The sequence below is a fragment of the Apaloderma vittatum genome, unplaced genomic scaffold (assembly GCF_000703405.1).
Source record: "Apaloderma vittatum isolate BGI_N311 unplaced genomic scaffold, ASM70340v1 scaffold9145, whole genome shotgun sequence".
NCBI lineage: Eukaryota > Metazoa > Chordata > Aves > Trogoniformes > Trogonidae > Apaloderma > Apaloderma vittatum.
In genome coordinates this window covers 42,052-65,562 of record NW_009715604.1, presented here as the reverse complement: position 1 = coordinate 65,562, position 23,511 = coordinate 42,052, and the positions used below count along the sequence as shown (strand labels likewise).

The window sequence follows — 23,511 nt, the reverse complement described above, 5'->3', positions numbered from 1 at the left end:
TTAGGAATGTCATGAACTCATGAAAATTATTAATTATTTTACAATGTGTAAAAAATGTGAGAAAAAAACCTTAATTTCCAGTGCCTGGCAGAAAGTTTTGGAAAAAAACCCAACAAGTACACACAAACATCACAGCAATATAAGACAGAAAAACCTAGGGAAACAAGCAGCTGCTTTCTTTATAAGACACACTACTTTTCTTCAAAACCTCCATTCCCTGGTAAAGAGAAGGAATAGAGACAGACTGCCTCATACTAAAAAATCTCTTGCAAATTTAAGTGGCTTACTAACTCCTCAAAGTTGAGTGGATGTGAGAAACTACTGGATGTACGGGAGTGCAAGCTAACTTCTCTTGCAAACTTCAGGGTTCCCTGTGGATAAAAATTTTCACTCCCCGCTCCATCCTGCATATATTTACTTCCTCCTATAAGGCACAATAAATACTGTTTACTTTGAGTCAGTGCTGACTTCACTGGAATATCCTAATGTTGACTGCAGAAGTCTGTGGCAGTTAAAAACTTTGTGATGACATTCAATGGCTAGTACAAAACTGGCATCAGTTATAAGCCATGTCATACTTACGCATCCATATTAACTGCAGGGTTATTTTTAATACACATTAAGTATTACTACAAAAACATTTTAAATATTATGAATCTTTGATCATTTTTAAATATAGCTTTAATGTATAGCAGCAAATTTTCATCTACAGCAAGGTCCTTGTTTGAAACTAGATTATGAGTCCTTTCTTTCCAAGCGCTATCGCTGCTCAGTGATCTGTCTCAGCGTTTCCAGCATTAACCAGTAATACTATAACTTATCTCCCAACTGGCACCCCTCAGGGGTATTCTAAGAATTAATTAGTGGTGGTAATGGGCTTTGGAAGTATAAAGTGCTTTAAATGGTGTTATAACTGTCAGGGCCAATCAGTCACTAAAAATGGCATGCACAGCTTTTACTCTGTCTCACTGTGCCATCATTCACTATCACAGAAATGCTTGCCTGTCTGTATTCCAAATTTAAACATTGCAGATATCTCTAGTAATTAAAAGACACATTGTTCTATGATTAGCAAAACTAATGAAGCCTAGTTTCCTTTTGTTTTATGATTGGTTTTCCTGGCATTTAACAAACCACGATCACCCACTGAAACTTGTCCCGTAATTGGGATTTTCATAAATGACTACTTCATATGGACTCCCTGGTGTCTATTACAGGGTGAGCTCATACTTGAGGACATTGTTAGGATCTGTCTGATCGCCTATTTTCACAGGACATGATGGATGTAGTATTTAGCAACCTGTGAAATTTCTCTGACTGACCACAACATTCAAAAACTATTGGCAAGGATATATAAAATATAAGAAGATGGGTCAAATAAACGTCTCTGCCTTAAGAAACCAGGCTAAACACAGAAACCATCTAATTTTCCTAAAATATAGCTCTGAATTATTGCTTAACATTGCTAGGGTCCTGAATAGCATTTAGCTGTGCACCCAACAGAAAAATTGAACATGGGATTCTACAGTGGTGTAGGGAGATTCATCACTGGCAAGGCATTTCTGTGACTCACATCACCATATCCGTGCTATCAGTAGAAATCTTGTTCCTGTTTTGCTTCTCAGGGACATGTTGCATCTAAGAAGTCATTAAATGCTACTTCAGTTCAAATACCATGTTTTTATTCTCCTGAGATAAGATTAATTTCCCTCTGATGTACACTTAGTTGATTATGGGATATTTATTCAGAAGGTCAGGATGACTGTGCTTTTCCCTGATAATGCTCATTTGTCTCTTCCACATCTCATGCTTCTTTAATCTTAGGTTAGCGAAATTTGGCGAGACCTATCAAAACCAAAGGGTTTACCCACGTTCACCTTTGTGTCTAGCGTTGAGTTAGCTCTGCTATATGTTTTTAATGTTCCTGTGCAAGAAACCCAAACTAGCATAGATTTGTGATAAAAGAACAGAAGGGTGGATGAACAGGTATTTCTGCTGGTCTGTCCTGTGGCAGTGACACTGCAGGGAGCTGTCTCTGTACGTTTCTACTTACCTGCCCAGCCTGTCAGAAACAGCACTATATAATGAGATGCACATTCTGCTTTAGTCACTGCTAACATCTGGGCAGAAGTTCTTTGGCTTTGCAAAAAGCATTGGGTGGAATTCCTACTTCTTGTAAATCTGTCCAAGAAAATCAGAGCAGGGAATTCAAGGAAAATACAAGATATGCGGTTTTCAGTTTTCCTCTTCTTGCCACTCTAGTTCACAAGCTCAGTAAAAGTGTTCACTAAGGTGTAATACAGGAAGGTGAGAAGGGAATTGTTCTTTAGCACACAGAAAATGAAGATACTGATGCTTCTGAAAGCTAGAAAAGCTGCAGTATATTCAGAGATGCTAGGTGGAAGAGATATTTTTAATAAATTATCAACAATCTGGTGACATTACATTATTTCTGCATTTACAGAATGTCACACAGACGTGAAATAACACTCACAGCATTCCTGATTATTCCAATGTCTAGAGTAGTAAAAAATGTAATAATAAACTATTTTTACTACAGTAGCCCAATGAACATTCAGTATTAGTTGTGCTGGCATGACCTAATTGTACTCGTCATCTCAAGATCTGCACCCAGTGTTAAAATAGCAACTAAGATATACTATCTACTTTCACTAAAGAAGTAAATGAAAGTGAATGAAGAAGCTGGCAAAGAATGTACACAGACTAATTTCCCACTATCAGAATGAAATACATTCATCATAACAGCATTCTTTCCTTGTAGTCTTCAGTAAAAACTCTTACCGCCAACTAAGAAAACTGCATACTCTGAATAGCTAGTCTACGTAGAGAGGTTTTTATTTTCCCCTATTCTAAAGAAGTGTTATTTCTGGAAATGAAAGAAAATAATTTTCCCCATAAAACATACTATTTTGGTGAAATTATGTAAGCAATCAGCAAATTAGGCTATGTCTGACAAGCCTTCACAACACCTTCGCCTGCTCACTTCCAGTTTTGCATATTTTGTACCTCACCATATTTTCCTAAATCCACTTTTAACCACTTATTTCACAAATGAGTAGTCTAAAACTCAAACATAGACTACTTCTAATGACAGCTTCGAAGTGGGGAAAAAAATATCCTGTTATAACAAGGTGAACAAATCTGGTCTTGAATTCCCTAAGAACGCAGCAAACTAGTTCAAGAGTAGGCAGCTAGTGCTAGGAAGACCTTTGAAGAACTTATACTCTAGCAGGAAACGTTTCAATGCCACAGAAAATGACCAGATTATTTTTTAAAATTATCCTCAACAGTGACAGAACAAATAAGAAACGGAAGCATTATACTATTCTTACTCAAATCTTACAGCTGGGATACTGATTTAGAGGCAGATTAAATCACTCTAAGAGAGAAGTAAGGAAAATACTTGTAGAATGTCCATTTCTCTTTTTCAAAATACATTTAGCCTTTTTCCCCTGAAGCACTAGAAAGAACTTTTATTATCAACAGTGGTTACAAAAAACAAAAAGCAAAATGTGAGATAAGTTTCTTTTATAAACATTTTTTCTTTTCCAATGAGGATTTCCAAATACTATTCACTGACATAACTTTCTAGAAATGTCAAATCCAGAGCCAATATGATTTTCCAAAGCTCCAGAGAAATCTGCCTGTTGACAGAGAAACCTGAAGATCTTTCCTTTTGTTTTCAACCCATTACTTCAGCTGAAGACTGCCAGCTGAATTACGTATTTGAAAAACGAGTTCAAAATGTAGCACAGATCAAAAAATAAAAACAGCAAATGATTTTTTTTTGTTTGCAAATGCCCTTACAAACAAGCATAAGAAATATCTTTTGTATAGCAGATAGGGCACATAAAACAACCCAGCAGTTGGGTTGCTAAATTTTTACTCAATTTAATTTAGATCTTGGATACCATAGGGTCTAGATGAGGAATGGAAGGTGACAACAGAGATTTTGCCTTAAAAGTATAAAGAAACAACAGTCATGGAAGACAATAGTAGAATGAAATTCGGGAAGCCATTTATTGTTATTATTACCCTCCTGTTTATTATTATTGCAATTACTGCAAGCCAGAACGAGCTATAGCCATAGCATTGCTACAAAAATTCTGTCCATTCTGTTCTGAACGATTCAGAGATGGTTCCCGACTCTTTCAGAAAATCTATCTATTCTAGTATTTCAACAGCCCCACTGTTGGCAAACTTCTGATTTAAGTCTCTCTAAATGGAATTTGTGCCTATTACTTCTTGCTCTACTATAGCAGTAAGCATGGAAATCAGATTATTCCTTTCCTCTTCGCAGGAGAAAGGATGTGTATAAAGACATCCTCACCTCCACTATCTGTCTCTTCTCTAGTCTAGACAGTCCCAATTCTTTACCAGAGTGGTCACAGGCTTTCTGATAAAGTAGAATGAGACTAATTATGCCTTTTCTTGGGTTAGTTTACTCTGTCATGAAAAGAGAGAGTTGTATAAAGTTAAGCAGTTTTAAAAAAAGATTCAGACCAAACGTTCTGTACTGTGAAACTTAAAAACGTTATTGTTGAACAAAAGAATTATCATCTGAATCAGTTGTTGCTCTCTTGTTTTGGGTTCAGGTTTTGAGATACAGTTATTTTAATTAGTAAGATGTCTCTCAGAGATGTGGTTGCTTATTGAAGAAATTTTAGAAGGGAAAAGCCCAGTAAACTAACTTGCAGATTTCTATTACTTGACTGGTTTTGTGTAATACAATTATCTGTTGTATACTATTTTTTATGAAAAAATCCTTAAGATATTTCAATGATTCTCACAAGACTGTGTTTAGATATCACTGGAAACTGGAACATATTTAAACAGTTAACCAATCAGTTACAGTGAAGATTATATTTCCTGCAAGTCAGTTCAGTTGATCAAGAACACATAAAACAACAGTAGGAGAGAACTTTGGTAAGGTCCTCTTGTATTTATTTCCTATACATGGCTGCTTATAGTAAGTATTGCTTTAAATTAATTCACAGATTATTCTTTGCAGTATATATAAACTGTGCGAGGGCTGCTCTTTAAGGTAATTCTAAGGAATGAAAACGCATGGTTGGATGCCTGAGATAACTGCCAGAAATTCTCACTCCATCAGAAAATCTAGACTTAAATATCTGAAACATGAAGCAGTGGAACGGAGTCAGCTTCTCTGACCAACACAGAGACTTCAACCACTACGGTATCTAATCTACATCAATGCTGTTTGTTGTAGAGGGTGATTTTCCCCAGTATTATCTGCTAAAATATACAGCAGTCAGAATTCTCAGCAACATTGCAGTTTGTTCAAACAGGTTGATTTTTTGTTTGTTTGTTTATCTGAGTAACTGTAAATCTTCTCTCTACCGCGTTTTCTATCTGCATTGATGCTTTCAGTTTATCACCAGGAAATCATCAAGAATGTCAGAAATCAGAAAAACTCTAAGAGTTTAGTGATAACCATTATATTGGCCAGGTGGTAATCACAGTCTTCAAATTAACCTTCTCATTGCTTTAATTTAAATAAATTAGATCAAATGTTTTCATGCACTGAAAGGAGAAACAAACATCCAATCAAGCTATGTATCAGAGCTATATGGTGGCCTAGTGACAGCCAAAATAGAAAGACTAAGTAACATAAAATAATCATCCAGTTATATGAAAGAGTTCTGTATCATACAATTGTATCGGATGTGTTAATGAGTGGTCAGAGGAAGCATGATACCTGCAAAGTCTGCAAGGCAATTTGGAGATGCATCCTTGCTAAACAACAATGCCAGAAAAAGTAGATTCTTGACTATTTGATAACAGTCAAGAAAAGAGTGAGAGCAGAAAAGAGTTTTATTAGAGTGTATAGATCTAAAAGTTTGCACAAAGCTAAAAATTACACAGCTAAAATATTTCTTTCTTACAACTAAAAAATAAAAATGCAGTCCCTTTTCTCATATCACATGCCACACTCAACCAGAAGAGGAAAGGTGACAGAGAGCTGCAAGACACTTCCTTTGCTCAGGCATTGCCAGTCATTGATGTTTTATTGGAAAAAAAAAACACAAACAAAACCTGCTCTGTTACCTCCTTTCTAATAATGCCAATACAAAGGACCAAGACCCTTACCACTTATATTGCATCCCTTGGATGAGCATCTGCTGGCCTACTTTCTTCTCTGTCTTGTGTACAAAAAAATAAAATACTTGTTTCAAGGAAATATGTACCCTTCCTCTGACAGTCTTGCTTTTTTACCAAGGTGCATCTACAGCTCTGCATAAGCTCTACTTTACACACAGAATCACAGTATGTTAGGTGCTGGAAGAGACCTCTAGAGATCATCTAATCCAACCCCCCTGCCAGAGCAGGATCACCCAGAGTAGGTCACACAAGAACACATCCAGGCGGGTTTTGAATGTCTCCAGAGAAGGAGACTCCACAACCTCCCTGGGCAGCCTGTGCCAGGGCTCTGTCACCCTCACAGGGAAAAGGATTTTTCCTCATGTTTATGTGGAGCTACAGTTTATAAGTTCCCATGTTAAAATCCATGCCAACGTCCCACGGTCATTTAGCAGAGGGTTACATTATGTTTTGCTACAAACACTCACTCTGCCTACCACATAACCCTAACAGGGCTATGGGCGATTCTGAAAACCAGAACACTGTTCACATTTGGTTTGCTGTGACCGAGTAAATAAATGCACAGTCAGGAGCCAATGCTTTTCCAAGTCCTTGTTTTGGAACAGATGGGGAGATTTAAATGAATGTTTTGGTATTATGAGTAAATGTATGATTGTAACATTTTGAGATACATTTTATTTCTACAATTTATCATTTAGGAGTTATAACAATGATTAATATTTGATTTTAAATAGGACTACCAAATATCACTAGTAGAGCCTAACTTAAAGGAAACTTCCTGAGTCAATGAAATAGTTATATTGATCTTCTTTAGATTTAATCTTGTGGTTAATCATTTATAGTTTATTAATACACTTTAGAAATTCTCATATATTTTCAAGTGAAATCCAATGCATTAAATATGTCAGGGAGATAATTTCATTTTAGAAAATATAAGTGCTATAAAAATTCAGTTCAAAGCAGGTACTCAGGAAATTTATGCTACAGTAAGGTTTAGGGTTCTTTTAATTAATATTATTGCTACAGCAGCAGATAATAGAAATACTTAATACTGGGTGAAAAAAAAAAAGTAATATTTTCAAGTTTCCAGAAATTTTATGGTAGCCCTGCTCACATCTTTGAGGAAGTACATTTAAAACTTCGTACCAAATTTGCTGAATTGCTCATTCAACTTTTGACATTATGCAACACACACAATAAAACGCAATAAAGTATTTAATCTTCTACCTTTGGTTACAGTCAATCAACAAGGTATGACATTTCAACTCTGACTGGAGTAATAAAACTCAAAAAAGAAAATATGATCTGTATAGGATAAGTTTCCAAGTGTGTGCTTTCTCTGAATTAACTATTCAGAACTAGAACTGCCATGAAATCATATACAAACCTTACACAACTTATTACAGACTTAAACATCTACTTTGCTGTCAGGATTGAACTTCCATGATATGCTGGCAACAAACTACCCCATGTTCAGTTGGCATTTATAATGCCAACATTTGGTATATAAGGTTAAATTCTGGAAAATGTTACTTAAATTTATTAAAAATTTGGAATAAATAGATACCACCAATAGATGCCACAAAAGACATAATTACGAGTTGTATGATTGCAATAGGATAAAGTTGCAATAAACTTCTATGCTCACTCCATTCAGGACTTGCAAATTTATTACTGTTATGAATATGCACAGTACAGACAACAAATATTTTCAAATTGAGTAATTATTTCATTTGATACCTAAATGTAAACTAAAAAAGCAAGAAACAACAGTATATTCTATACTTACAAGTAGAATTTTTCATCCCATACTGGATTCAAGTTTCCAAAAATAGTCTTTGTTCTCCTCTTGGTTTTGCCAACTTGCACAGTAACATACGGGTCACTTGAGCCAGTTTTGTCCTTAGCCTGTAAGCCCTGAGCACAAAGAACTGCAACAAAAGGAGAGAATTGTGCTTTAGCCCTCATAGCTTTCATTGCCAAGAAATAAATGAGATCGTGACAACAGCAAGAGCAAATAAAGCTCTCAGACTGAGGGCTCCTGAAACAAAGCTTTCTGGATGAATTTTCCCAATGTCTGTTACTCTGGAGATAGACAATGCTTGTTTAACTACCTCTCTGGACTGTATAAAATTTTCAAATACAATTAATAGAGTTATGAAATTTACAGCTTTGCTACAGAGCACAAAATAAATTCTTTTCTTACTGCGCATAAATCAGATACTCCTCTCTAACTTCAGTTTAATCACCATGGCAAGTAATATAATGTTGTTATACAACTAGGCTTGAGACTAATAATTTCCTAAAATTTCCTTTTACTCCCACCCAATAAATAATGATGTTCAAAATTTCTCCAAAGATACAAACTAATTTTCCAAAATAAAAGCTCCAATTTTCAAAAATCTGTACTGTGGATTATAAAATTAAACATGAGAGGCATGGTTATGACTTCATAATTTGTTTTCCTCATGTAAGAGATGAATCATGTGGGTTTTCAAAATGTTTTCTATTCTGTCACAGACAGGTGACAGTTCAGATCAATTATTATTAACTGTTATGTATTTGTGTCAGCTTTTCTGACAGTTAATGTGGGTGTATAGTTTATTTATATGCATTTTGCAGCAAATATACACACAGTTTGATTTTGCATCATAATTCATAAAACTAGAAATCCCATGAGAAATTAAAACTGTAAATTAGCAGCCTACTAACCCCAGAGAGCTACAGCTAAAACACTTGCCATTGCTCCTAGCATCACCAGAGCTTGGTTTTATTATTTTGCACATATTATTTAAGCCATCTAGGCAGTAACATTTAGTTAACATTCTCTAACAATCATTTTGGATAACGATGTTCCGTAAGTGAACTCAGAAAAATGAATATATAAAAATGGCACCTTCTTACTCAGTGGATCAGCTCCTGGTGTAGGTTCAGTGAAAAGTAAGTTTCTGTTACTTGTTTACAAATCTCATTCCTGAAAAGACTAACTTTCAGGAACAAATTAGAACATATTTTGTCTTCTCCATTCACTAGAAATCCAAAGGGAAATTTTTAGAATGCAAGGAAGGTACCCTTTTTGCATGAGAATTGAGTGTCAGCTTAGAAAATGTCTTCAAGAATTGTTACTATTATACTGGCCTGAATACAAGGCAGGCTTGAGTATCCCTTAGAGGTAGAACTAAAAGTAAGCATTTGAATTCACTGACATACCTCTCTACGTCTCTAGTGCTTGTTGACAGTTCCAAAATCCAGCAAGTATTCTTCCGAGTTTCTTGCACTGTCCCACAACCTTCAGAATGGTCTCTTTTTCCTAACCCATCTAACTGAAAATCTCAGCTTTTCCCTAGATTTCTCCTGGCATATATCTGCTATTCTTCAGCTCCATGTACAGGTTACGTACTGTCCTAAATGCAGTTTAGACTACAGAGCCATGCATAGCTAACAACACACCTACCAATGCACACAGAGTAATTTATTCATGGTCCATTTCCCAAATGTTTTCCTCCTTTCCTTCCTACATGTTAGCTTTGTATTTTAGCACTGGAAATGGGAATGCCATCTCCTAATGACCCTTCCTGAATATATATAAAAATTTTTTGCCATGGAATCCAAAAGTACTATAGTAAAATTTTTTGGGTGTGCAACCCAAATACATTTGTTTACAAATTATATACATGTACCACTGCCCTAACACACTATGTACATTGTAAAAGGTACACAAACTTAGAAATTAAAAAAGACAAGATTAAACAATCAGTGTTTTAATATATATTTAAAATACTAATATTAGAAAAAAACTTTTAGCTCTTACAAAAAAATATTAGCTATAACATTTTTACAGAGAGTAGTGTCATTGAATATGCTTCATTACTCTGAAAATATTGTTTTATGATACAGTGATTTTAAGACCTGGGTTTAAGTCCAGTTTATTTTTGTAGTAATTTTTAATGGCTGCCATAGCTCAAAAAAATACCTCACAAAAATATGTAGATTCAAGTGGAAGAAGTGCATTATTGACTACACTTTCTAAATCACTACACTAATTTTGCAATCCCATCCACGAGTTAGACAAAGGTTTTTGCTGAAATCCAGCTGGCAAATGTCTATCTTGCCTGATGTCAACCAGTGGTTCTTGCAAACTAACTGGAAAGTATTGCCTATTTTTATGGTTCTAACAAATGAGTTCAAAACCCACTGGAACTCCTTATTTGGAAGATTTTTTAAAACTAAGTAGAAAATTCCAATTCCAAGCTTAAATGTACAGATTAGAATTTTTGTAGGTGCCACACATCGGTTTGGGTTGCAAAAATGAAATATTAAGAAGCAATAGCTGCAAGCTGCAGCAAGAGGAATCCCAGCTGGACATAAGGAAAATAATTTTACAATGTGAGCGGTTATTAACCATAACAGCTTGCCCAGTAAACAAGACACATTTCCCAGAGAGGAGGGTTTCAGATCTAGTCTGGACAAAGCCTAAAAGAGATAAGTTAGCCCTGCTTTTAGCAAGTTTCAATACACTGTAGAAGTCCCTTCCAACATCACTTCCTAAATTATTCTATGACTCATTTATTAGGTCATGATTCTGCAGAACTAAACTCAGTACGAATTTTACTTCAAAAAGGCAAGAAGCAAGCCATTCAATACAGATTTTGTTTCAGTCATTTTTAGCAAAACTAAGTAGTAAAAGCCAAAAATAAATTCTGAAAGTTTATCTCTTTATTCTCCATAACAGGAATAATGCAAATCTCGGAGAAAGAGAAAATATTTAATTTACTTGGAGTATCAGAAGAGGGCTTGTTATTTTTCATAAAACTAAAATGAAATTGAGGCTAATTTAGATGTGAAATCTAACCAAACTCCTTTAATTCATCACATCACTGCCTTTCAATTCCTAGGCCTTTCAGTTTAATCTCTGTTTGTCTCTAATCCTATATTACAAAGAGTCAGGTTGACCTGTCTAGTCAGCGGAGCTTTTATTCAGAGTTCCAGTGCTAAGGTTCTAATTCAAAAATTGAAACATCAGTATCAGAGGGCCTGGAAATCTTTATGAGTAACCAGGCTAATGTCGTTGGATAACCTTCAGCACGTTCTAGGTGTGCAAGTTTCCCTGGCTCAGCACCACTAAACCGGAACACAACCTTATTTAAGGAACAAGAATGGATGATGAGTTTCAAACTAATGGGGTCTGGATTTTCAAGCTGCAGTGTTCTTAGCATTAGAGTAATTAAAAACTCATCAATGCAATTGTGAACTTTAACTCTTGCAGTTGGTGGCAAAAAGTCCAGATTTAGCACAGGAGATATTGGTAGAAGGTAGAGGAGACACAAGACCATTTACTTATCTCCCTTTGTAGAACAGTGGAATATAAAGGATTTCTGCCAACAGCTGTAACTTAAAACTCTTCCAGTTAGTATGCTATAAATTCAACCATTTATAGATGCACCAAGGCGGCAACGAACACAGAGTTCCATCTCTAATTATAATACATCTTATATCTTATTCCTGAACCAGGGGACTAGGAAATAAAGAGCTCTTCAAGAAAAGAGTTCAGAAGAAAATTTACCTGTGATGGTTATTTTTGCTGACCATTTGGATGTTCCATCCAAAACACTTTGTTTTGCTGCTTTTGTATATTGTACAAAATCTTCTTTGGAAATATTAAACATTTCCTGGATCACTTCAAACACTTCAGGTCTGTTTTTCTCTCTAATCTTCATTCTCTCCTTCATAGCACTAATAATATTCTGTGTTTTATCTTCTGCACCATGTTTAGAGCTTTTCTCAGCAGCTCCTGAAATGACAGAAAAGGTCAATACTTTTATCAAAAATATGCTATCATTGTTCTTTTTCTCTTCTACAGTGCCCAGTCTGAAAGTTTATTAACATACTGGATTATGAGAGAGAGAGAGAGAGTAAAGCAGGAAGGCATAATGTTGTAAATTGGAAAAGTAATGTTGTAAGATTGGGATAAGATATCAGATACCAGTGAGTTCAGAGTGTCAGAAGGCTGAATTCTATGGCTTCTTCAAGGTGTTCTCCAGGGCTACTAAATCTTGAGAAAACTGGAAAATCTCTTGGTCTGAGTACCTTATTTTTTTGAATGCAGAAGTTGAAAGTTCTACTAATTAAGGATTTTGCACACTGCAAAATTAGGAATTAGTAGGAAAATAATTAAATGCTACCATGAAACCAAGTACCAGTTACAGAATTCTCTAGTGATTTTATCACAAAAGAGATGATTGCTGAGTTGCCTGGAAAACATGGCAAGTTGTTCTTGCAAGATGCAGGAAAGCAATATTGTTGATTTTCTCTTATTTTCTGCCATTCCTTAAAAGGCACAGATACAACATCATAACCAAATGATAAACCATAGACACAATCTGAATGGCAATAAAGTATTCCTGCTTTTTGAAAACTTTGCTGATTTTTCAGACAGTACACACAAAACTGGAATAGGCATTAAAAATGCAATTTCGTTTAAGTTCTACTGAAAAAATAAACATAGCATTTTATTTATACTAAATCATTCATTGCAGCTATTTTTATATCCTTTGCTGCTGACAGTCTACCAACAGCTCTTTCATGTGGTATTGATCAGACTAATTAAGACAAGATGTAATTTACGTTGCACACGAAGTTAATAACTCTGGTTTTCCCTAGGGATTGATATAACCTCATTGTGACTGAAATCAATTCTGCTTTAATATTACACTTACTACTAGAAATGGATATCTTGTTGAAGATGAGAGGACTAATGAAAGTACTACTGATTTCTTTTTAACCTCATTTAGAACAAGCTTAGATATTAACCTTAAAGGTCTTGAGATGTTAATTTCTACAATTTACATTACGAATCATTACATATGAAAAAAACCCCACAACCCGAACCCCTCAAAAACCCACAAACAACAGAGAAGCTTGGAGGCCAGTATGTTCTAGGGATTATAAGATGTCCAAAAGCATGACTGTGATAAAAATAACCAGTGAACCACATTCATTTCATTCTATGATGCATTTGGCACCAGCTTGTTTAGAACAAAAGACTTAACCAACCGCACTGGAGAATTCATTTTTGCAATGGAATATTACATATTTTTAACTTAAACAAAATACATGAACCTCATTTTCAAAGTAGTATCATATTCAGACTCACTGAACAATTAATCTGTTGCAAAAATATGAGAGGATGCTTAAATACTAATGGGAAGATCTGGATCCCTTAGGTGTGTTAAATTTTTTTTGTCTGCAATTTGCCTTCTGGAGGTTTACTGTTTCAAGACTCAGTTGTCCAATGTTTCCACATTGTTTACACCAGACATGACTGCCAATCCTACTTTTTTTTTTTTCCTAGTCTTTCTCTGAACCTTATTGTTTATATATTTGTAAAAACTCTTCAAAGGCAATAGGGTGCTATGAACTGTTTATGGTTTTAGGGGCTGATAATATGGGCCAGGGAACCTCTGGCTAAGTTTTTCTTCAGATAAGTGAAAAGCAAGATAAAAAGGATACTTATATATTTGTGTTTTATAACTCAGTTTTAGCCAAGATTCAGCTGTTGCAGGGAATCAAATACGGCCAAGGAGAAAGCAAAAGCAAAAGGTCGTTTCACATTAGTTCTAAAGCCAAAGGATTTCCTGACTGATATTTTTTTCCCTTACACATACAGGGGTTGATATTTTGAAGGAAATTTACTGTTTCACATTTCATCTATTCTATAGCGTATTAATGTGGCTACAACAAGTATTAGGAATATTTTTTTTGTCTTTTTGTCTTTGACATTTCTCGTGTTCTGAGTTAAAGGAAATGAAGGTGCTTACTTAAAGTAACAAACTTCTCTGGATGCTGCCATAGGCAGTGGAATTTAAATAATATAGCAATGCTACCAAACATCATTCAGCAAGTTCCAAGGAGAAAGGCAAAATCAACAGTAAGTATTTCATAAAGTTTCTGTTTAGCTCCTCAATCAATGAACATCAACAATCTTTGACTGAATTCTGCTGATCTGGCCCTTCATTTCAGGAAATACCTGAGTGTACACACAAAATCAAAAGGTTTGCTGTATTGCAAAGCTTTAGCTGTCAGGAAATACTCACTCTGCAAACAGTCAGCATTTAGAAGATCTTGACACTTCTCATGGCATTTGACACCACATTCAGTGCATCTCATGCCTTGTCTGGCTATGCCCCAAAGGAGACCTTCACATTCATAACAGTATGTGGGAGTTGTAGCTGTCCAGACTTCAAAGTTATGAGGTGTAGTTGATGATATTGGATAGATCAGAGCCTGCAACGTCTTCTTGAAGACATGTATTTTCTGTTGAGTATGAGAAAAAAAAATCAAGACTTTAATTAAAGTATTTTTTAGTATGAGTGAATAGGAGCTGAAGTATATGTCATTACACTTACAATGTTACAAAATATCAGAATATATGTAAAAAGTATGAAATAATTTGCAAAATACCAATTTACTAATTTTGTCTCACACTTTGAAAAAACCAACCACCTGGATGAGTACTTTGACTGATTACAGAAACAGGAGACTTAAGCCTGAATCAAGTTAGTGTCCTAACATATATTTAAATACTTCCCAGAGAAAATGTAAGCACACTGCATAAAACTTATTTTCATTAAATACAGTGCTATTCTTCAATGCTTACTAAAGTATATATATAAAGGAGTCTACATAATCATTTAATCAGATAAGAGCAGGACAATTTCATGGCTCCATTTTTTCTGTATTCCTGCAACAGCATACTTCCTTTTTAAGCACTGAGATGATTTTTACGTCTAAACAAGAATTATCTATACTCCCAAAAATCCACACCCATTTCTTGGGCTGTTTTGGCTTAGAATCCATGACTAGCAGACAAACAGTTACCAGCTATTAACTGATCAATACTACAAACAACCTGAATCTGAGCTCCTTAGTGCTTAATAAGGGGAAAAAAACAAATACATTTTGTATATAAAACCTAGGCCTATATGACCACAATGGTTTGCTTTGTTTATTCAACCTTTGTTTTCAGGGACTCAGATTTTTTTAATTTTTTTTTTTCACTAAATGCACACATGGCTGCCATGAATATATTAGAAGTTCTAGACCTGTTTCCTTATTAACAAATAAATGCTTTATTTTAGAAAGAAAAAAACATATCAAAACAGGTAGCACAGTGGGAAGTAGTGCATTTCTAAAAGTGTCTGTCCTGCCATCTCTTCATCTTGTGTGAATCTAGTGCAAGGTAGCTGTAATGATGGTTGCGTAGCCATAGCAAACTGGAAACAATATTTTGGAATTCGTGTAGTTTGTCTATATGAGCTCTCACATCACTGCCACAGTTCAGATAGTATAGAAAGCAAGGTTAACTTCTTCACTGAAGCATTTGTCAACGCTCTTATAATTTTCATATTCAGCTGTGGTAAGTATATACCAAATGCAAGATATTAGCCAATCTAATATCATGCTGACACACTCTTGGTTTTATGTATCTGCATCTCTGCTCAAACATGTGAGATATTCTGCTAATAATAAATTCTCTGATTTAAAAAACCCCATAAAATTTATGTGCATGTCTGCACATAGTTGTATAACCAGAGCCCTGAAAGCAAGCAAAGTCTGTGCTGGTTTGATTCAGCAGAACCCAGGGGAGACTGAGCTAGCCATGGCCACCTAACTTGGCGAACTTCATCCTTGTCCATTTCTCCACCGTGTGCCTCCCTTGTCACAGCTTACCAGCTACAGCAGTTGGAAAGAAAGCATCAAAAACAACCTAAAGTGAATTTATGCAGCTTGTTGAGGAATCATGTTTCTCACAAACCACGTGGTTTTTAAAGAATCCTTTGCAGCTTATGCTCTCACAGTCCTGAACTCTAGTAGCATCAGTACATATCCTGCCCTTTCACCCTGTTCAGCTTCACTGTTTTTTCATAGTATTAGTCATTTTAGATTTTTGTCAGTAACTTTTACTTATTTCTAAAATGGCAGCAAGTAATGAAATGGCACAGCTTAACAGACCTTGAAATAAACATCTGAGGATGAATGAAGTTTTCAGCTGAAAGACACAATTTGTAGATTTGTTTTGCTGCTGAACATGATCTTTTCCCCTATTGTTAATAAATAAAATTCTCCTTTACAATTGTAGATTTCTTTATCTTACTGTCTAGGAGCTTTCATTCCTAATCTTTTTCTCTGTTTAAATGTATCTGTTATAGGCATTTACTGAGCTCTGAGTATGGCAATGCTTAGCTATGTTAATATATAGGTGGATTATTTAGTTATCTGTTTATCCTTCAAAGTGAAGTTTATATTTATGTCATATACTGCTTGAGATTCTTTTTCAATTCCATATATACATTATTTTCATAAATTTGCAACTCTGTCTCTTTGTTCAGTGAAGCAATTAAATGAATACTCAACTGAAAGCATATATTTAAGTGTCACTGAAATTAATACTTTGACACTGCTTAAAATCTCTTTCTACCAGTGCCTGAGAACATACAAACTCACCCTGCCACGAATGTGTTATACCAGAAGGACCGCAACGCTGGGTGGCAAAGCTCAAAGCATCTAACCTCAGGTTTTAACTCCGGAGTAAGTGGCATTTGATTTTTCATAAAAGGCATTAGTTCAAAGAATTTCCATATTGAACCTAATCAGCCAAATAACCTGCTTCCAGCAGAGTTGCTAATATTCCCTCCAGAAAAAAACTGGGGGGGAATAAAAAACAGAAAAGCCTTAATCAGAGGAATAACTTGCCCAAAGGGGATTTTCTTCATTAACTCTCACTGGTGACTGCACTTCATCTGGTTTTGTAGAGAGTATCTGGAGAGTTCCTTTAAGCCTGTTCTTTTGTTTTCAAATCTTCCTCTACGCAGTATTAATGATGCCTTAGTGCCTTAAGTTCTGCTGTCTACTCATAGGCCAAGCAGCTAAGTATTACTTTTCATCTGTTTTAAATACCTTGCAAATGGTTCCACTGGCCATAAACTTTTCCTGAAAAGATACTCACATCCCTTTAGTATGTTTAGTAAGGGCTGGCATAAGATAGGCTTCTCTTATTCACCTCTTCTCTGAATTACCTTCTGAAATTTTCTCATCGAATGAAATATTATGTATCTAAAATATATTTGCTATCTGCCTTTGGACATATGTTTTTATTTAAAGAGTTCTTAAGAAATACCTATTTCTGGTACACATTTTTTTTCATATGGCATGGTTCAAACGGAGGCCAAAGAATATAAAAAATGGCATAAAAATACATTCAATTTATTTTTCCTTTTCCATTTCTCCTGTAGTTTCTCCTGATTGACAGGAAGCACTGGAGAAATGTTGAACTGACTACTGGGATTCGCTGCCTTCTTTCTTCCTCCTGAAGAGTACCTCTTCAGTCAATCTACTAAGTGCCGTCCAAATTATTCTTTCTTGTCCTGTATTCGTTGGCAATTAAAACTTAAGCCCTTCCAAGTCACAGCCTGGTAATTTTTGCATGAACTTTTGTATGTAAACAGTTAAACCTGTATTTATTGTCATAAATGGTAGGAAGGCTTATAAGTGACTTTCTTTGTTTAGAATCAACTTTTAGTAAAGCATATGGAGTATCTTAGGGTCTTTTACAGAACTTAGATGATTTTTATAGCAGCTACAATATAGATGGGAAAAGTCTTTATTTTATACCACTTGCATAGCATAAGTTTTTGCCTCAACCTTTAACTTCTTTTTTTTCTATCAACCTTTGTTGGTATTTTGAGACAGCACAACAAAATAACTACTGCTCCTACTGAAAGATCATTTCAAACACCAGCTGTTCCTTACCTCATCAATCCATCCCTGAGCACTACCAAATAGTTCTTTTATGTTTACCATATCAGCAGAAAAAGTTCACAATAAATTAGACAAGAGTGATGGATGCACGTATGCTTGTGCTATAGGTTTCAGTTCCCAGAATATTCACCATCATATTATGTTCTTTTTTCTTCTCTAGTGAGCTCAACAGCAGTGCAAGAAAAATGCAACGCTTCATTTTGCTCAGCGTAGGATATATTCTAGAAGGCTGCGTGCACCAGCAATTAAAGAAACACAAAGGGGGCCTCTATTCCTTCAAATCAGTGGTTTTGCTTAGTTCAGCTGTGTAAACCTGCTTGTATCACACTTTAAGTATTCCTCAAGAAAACAGCACCTCTTGCATTTTGCTTACAGTAAGTTTCTTTAGCAAATGTAGTATCAAGTAAATAATGGAAAAGCACAACACACAGGTTTTACTACCTAAGAGAATATGATTTTTCGGTCACTTCTTGTACAAATTAAATATTTCTTCATCTAGAATCACATGTGTTCTTAGCAGCAGTTACATTTACAAAACCAACTAATGTCCCTGCCACCTATAAGGACTAGTTAAAGATGTCCCTGCTTCCTGCAGAGGAGTTGAACTAGATGACCTTTAAAGCCTTCCAGCCCAATGCATTCTATGACTCCATGATTAAGGGGAAAAAACCAAACCAAACCAAACCAAACCAAAACCCAGCAATCACACAGAAACCTTCTTGCAGAGTTCTGGCATTCTGTAATTGTATTCATGGTGTGATGAAGAGAAGACAGAAACTGAAAGACTGCATGTGAAGCATGGTGAAGCTGGACAATTTAATATAAAAGTTTTCCCAGAATAAATATTTTGGAAAACAAAGGTTTCTTGCTTAGTGTCTTCTGATTATCATAAATGTGAGTCAGCAGAAGCAGATCTGCTCTTGTCACTGTGGATCAGGCAGTAAATTCTGCTCAAGATCCCTGAAAGTACCTACACATTAAATAGAAAGTTTATGCACTCAGTTTTATCCAGTTTGGAGTGTCTAAGGCTGAAATAACTTCTAAATAACCTTGAACAAAAATTTCTTCATTATTTGATTTAAACCTGCCACTGAAAACACCTACCATATCATCGTTGTTTATGGAGGTCCGGATGAGCATGGCCATGGAAATACCAGATTTTCGAGCTGCAAGTGTCTGTTAAAACAAATGCAAAATTGTTAAAAATTATACTAGTAACTCCAGTTGTAGAATCAAATGGAAGACAAATAGTATTTGACTATGTTATTTGATTTAAGCAAGGAGTTAGAAAAATCTTCCAGCTAATGTTCGCAGCACACAACTTTTAAGATTCCAGTACAGAACGCAAGCGCGCTTTCCATCATCATTACTGTTTCTTTCAGCAGTGCCTAGCTGAACTGCCATTTCTAATATAAAACCTGTTATTCAGAGGTTTACGACTCAGATTTTTTTTAAACCACAGGCTGTTGCTGTTCTTCCTCTTTGCCAACCAAATTAATGTGGTACAAGGATAAGCATCCTGGCCTAATTTGGAAACTGTCTGTGCCTGCAGCAACATGGGAAATAATTTTGCAATAGTCTTACGGTTCAAGCTGTCACTCTGGAACATTTTTTGTAACTCAGTGAGCATTTTTAAACTGTGTGTATATATATAAAATGCTACTTGTCTTAAATAAAAAGTCTTTGGAAAACCTAAAAGTAATTTTTTCCTTGAAGACAATATACATTCAATATCATCAATAGCTATATGGAGAAATACTCTGGTTCTTGGAGGGAGGAAAAAAGGCTGGAACTCTGTCTCAGTCTGGCCTCTTTTGCCCAAAAGATGTTATATGTTTATGAACACCTCCCAGTTCTGAATACTACATCGTTGGTTGTAGAGACAATCTCTTTTTCTCTAGTATAGTATATACACAGTCACTCAAAGTATTTTTAATATACAATAAAAAAGGAAATGTCATCTTCCTTACTGCAGTATCTCTGTAATTTAAATGGGTCCTTGAGAATTAATTAGAGATTATAATGATCAGAAGGAAAAAGACCCTGGGGAAACAAGTTCTGTGTGGTTTCCAAACAATATTTCAGCTCTTAATATCACTTCTGCTATTAGTAGTCCTTTTAGCCTGGCTGAAACAGATAAGATTTATTCCACTGTAAAAATACTAACCATGACACTGCTATGTTACTGTATTTTACCTGCAAAACTGGGCTCATGCATTCTTTCCCCCATTCTAAATGATTTCAAGTGTGCTTATATACTTGCTCCTTATCTCTCTTTTTCTATAATCCAGCATCTGCTTTGTCATACACTGCTACCCTTGTAGTCTAGCAGTGTGAGGATGATCAATTATACCACCCACTAAGTGTAAGTCTGTTGTTGCCTTTGTTGTGAGATACAGATTTACACCTTACTGTGATCTGGGTCTCTGTAGTCCACCATTACAGAGCTATTACAGCAAATTTTTCCGCAAAATATATACTGCTTCAGAAGGAGTTTAGGCTTACTTCAGCAGACGAATGGCATCATTGATCTTTGGAGGGAGAGACAATTCCAATTTCTAACTATTTTATAATTTTAAACAATGACTTAAATGGTTTTTATTTATTTAGAAATATTAAGACTGTTAATTTTAAATGTTCCCTTTCCCCTGAGAACATACTCTTTCAGTTTTCAATAATTTCCCCTTGATAATAATTGAACTTGCAGATAGACACAAAATTATTAATCCTGTGAAACCAACTGTAGGGTAAGAAATCATCCTTGGCACAGAAATATTTGATTCATCACTGTCCTATCACAGTTAATATGAGATGCAAAGAGTTCTCCACTTGTTTTCCTAAAAAAACCCCAAACCCTCTTAGTAGGTTACCAAATCCATGCCATTGATTTGTTACCAGTTTTTCACTTTGTTATTAATAAGTAAATAATCCTGTTTGCTTCTTCTCTGTGACCATATTTCTTTACCCTGAGGGTGGTGAGGCCCTGGAACAGGTTGCCCAGATAAGATGTGGATGCTCCATCCGTGGAAGTGTTTAAGACCAGGTTGGATGGAGCCTTGAGCAACCTGACCTAGTGGGAGATGTCCCTGCCATGGCAGGGGGGTTGGAACTAGATGATCTTTGAGGTCCCTTCCAATCCAAAGCATTCTATGATTCTAAGACGATTCTATGATATTTTCCTTCTATTTCTGTGAATATGGAAAATTCCATTGGTGTGTGCCAGTGAGCTCGACAAAGTGACAGGAAAGATTAAACAGAGCTCAGGCTTTGCCTTTCCAAATTCTGTGCCAAAACCTAGTGCTACAGGACACATCAAAGTCAGAAATGGCAAGTAAAATTGTGTTGTTAAGAAGAAAAGAAACAATTTTCATAATCACCAGAGATTTAGGTATAACAAGATTCATGTTACAAGCACCCATATTCTGATCCTTCTTGAAGCATAGCTTTCTTCTCAGTTTTGGAAGGCAGCCATTTACATTTACTTGCCCGCAGAATGTTAGTTTCATAGTTTTGACCTCTAGTCTTTGCGTCCCTTATACTTAGAATGTTATCTGATCCTTTTAGGTCTAAGATACACAATCCCAGCTATTCCAGGCTATGGATTATTGTGGACTACTTGTCAGCGCAAAACAACATTAACATTGGGTATAGGGTAGTGAATGTTACTGTGTTTTGTCCTCCAGGAATTTATCAAAGTACATAAGCCAGCAGAAGAACTATGGTTACATTCTATCATAAGTCAATAAACAGATACTGATTCCTGTGAGAATAAAGGAAAGTAGGGAAGAAACTTTAGCCCTGTCACATGCCCCTTGAGGCCCATTTCTCCCAAGGGCTACTCCTGGAATCATGTGCCTTAACCATTTTACCCCTTAATCAGAAATGTGTCTAACATGATAGCACAATGTCCTACATAAAACAACAAAGCCTAATAGGAAATAGATAATTAAGTTGTTCTTAATAAATTGTCATGTTGGATGGATAATAGAAGAAACTGATATCTAGATGGATTTGTGATATACCAGTGAAGTTAACAGTCGTTATGGACTACATTTAGAAGAATTTTAGTGAAAAGGCTGATAAAGATTATTTCAATTTATCTATCACTGTCAGAACGAACTGCATCTTTAAGACAAAGATAAAATGGTTCTGTTCTGAAATACTGTAGCTGGTGATAATTCAACAGCTTCAAGTACTGAATGAACATAGAACAGTGTTTCTTCTTAAGGGTGGAGTGAAGCAAGGAGGAGTGAGGATTTTGGAAGGAGAAAGGGAAAAATGCTGCCAGACTCATTTATGGGAAACAAGGTGACAGGTCATAAATACAGCAAGAAAGCTTTCCCCCTTTCTGTCCTTCTGCTTTTAAATAGTGTAAAAGAAGAAAGGTAAGTGTAGCTAATCATCTGGAGCATCCAGGAAGAAAGTCCAAATTGGCAGTGTCAAAAGAACAGGGTGAGCAACAGGAACCTGAAGCCTTTTACTATGAATATATGAATAAGTTTATATAAAAACAAATCATAAATAAAACAAAAAACCACCACCACCACAAAACAAACAATAAGAGAAGATGATAAAGTAGAACTTAATCTATTTAATTTTTTAATGTTTTTCTAAATCCCTGACACAGGATTGAAAATACCTTTGTTTCCTTTGTGCTCAAGTCCTTTTAAACCACCTAATAACTTGTATCTACACCATCTTACATGTTCCCTTCAAATGAGCCTTAGCAGCTTCAATAAATAAATTAATATAATTAAGTCATTCTAGCAAAAATTGAAAAGTGGTAACCTTAAATAAATGAAAATTAGACTCAAGCTACAATTAAATGTTAAATGAAAAATTGTGTAGGTGAAAACAGAGCCACCTGCCATGATGAAATAAAGGCAACCTGTATTTGCAGCAGCTAAAGGAGCCGGGAAGAAGCAGCAGTCAAGCCAACATTTTGCAACTGCTCATGAATGCTGGCTGTGTCATGCAATATTAATTCTTCTGTTTTTACAGAGATTTTAAATGATTTTAAATGATGACTTGTGTTAACAGAAGCAAAGACTAAAGCACAGTGGAACAGAAAAATAAAGCTAACTACATTCATCTGACTGGTCAGATCACCACACCTACTTGGCCATGGTGGGTTAAGTACTTTTAGCCTCTGGTGTAATTATCACTATTGCCCTCCCTGGTTACAGTTCCATCTCAAATAAAAGCTCTAACTAGTACAAAAGAGAGAACATGCTTGTTTAGAAGTGGCAGCAATTACATCAGCAAGTGCACTAGACTGTTTTCTGGTTCCACATCAAACTGAGGTCTGCCTAAGCTCTCTGCACTATTACCCGACTTGAACAATCCCTTCTCCTTTCATTGTCTTTCCCTCCTATACCAGATATACTCTACTAGAACACATAGTGAAACTCATGTCTACAGCCAAGAGAATTGGTCCTGCAGATGGGTGTTGGCTGCCTTATCCTCTCTAATGACTTAATCCAAAACTAGCAGGGAAAGCAGAGAGTCCCAATGCATTAGTGAAAAAACTCAGAGATTTAGGAAAAGGAG

At 35.6% G+C, this 23,511-nt stretch overlaps 1 protein-coding gene across 1 annotated transcript in view; it reads right to left on the bottom strand.

The window, feature by feature from the left end:
• The window catches only part of UNC13C (unc-13 homolog C (C. elegans)), a 136,504-nt gene that overhangs the window by 83,382 nt on the left and 29,611 nt on the right, over positions 1 to 23,511 (bottom strand). Inside the window, exons 6-9 of the mRNA XM_009869223.1 lie at positions 19,066 to 19,137; positions 14,238 to 14,457; positions 11,708 to 11,935; positions 7,934 to 8,075 (exon numbers count right to left, since the gene is read on the bottom strand). Coding sequence (XP_009867525.1) covers positions 7,934 to 8,075; positions 11,708 to 11,935; positions 14,238 to 14,457; positions 19,066 to 19,137 — 662 coding nt within the window. The remainder of the gene's footprint in view (positions 1 to 7,933; positions 8,076 to 11,707; positions 11,936 to 14,237; positions 14,458 to 19,065; positions 19,138 to 23,511) is intronic.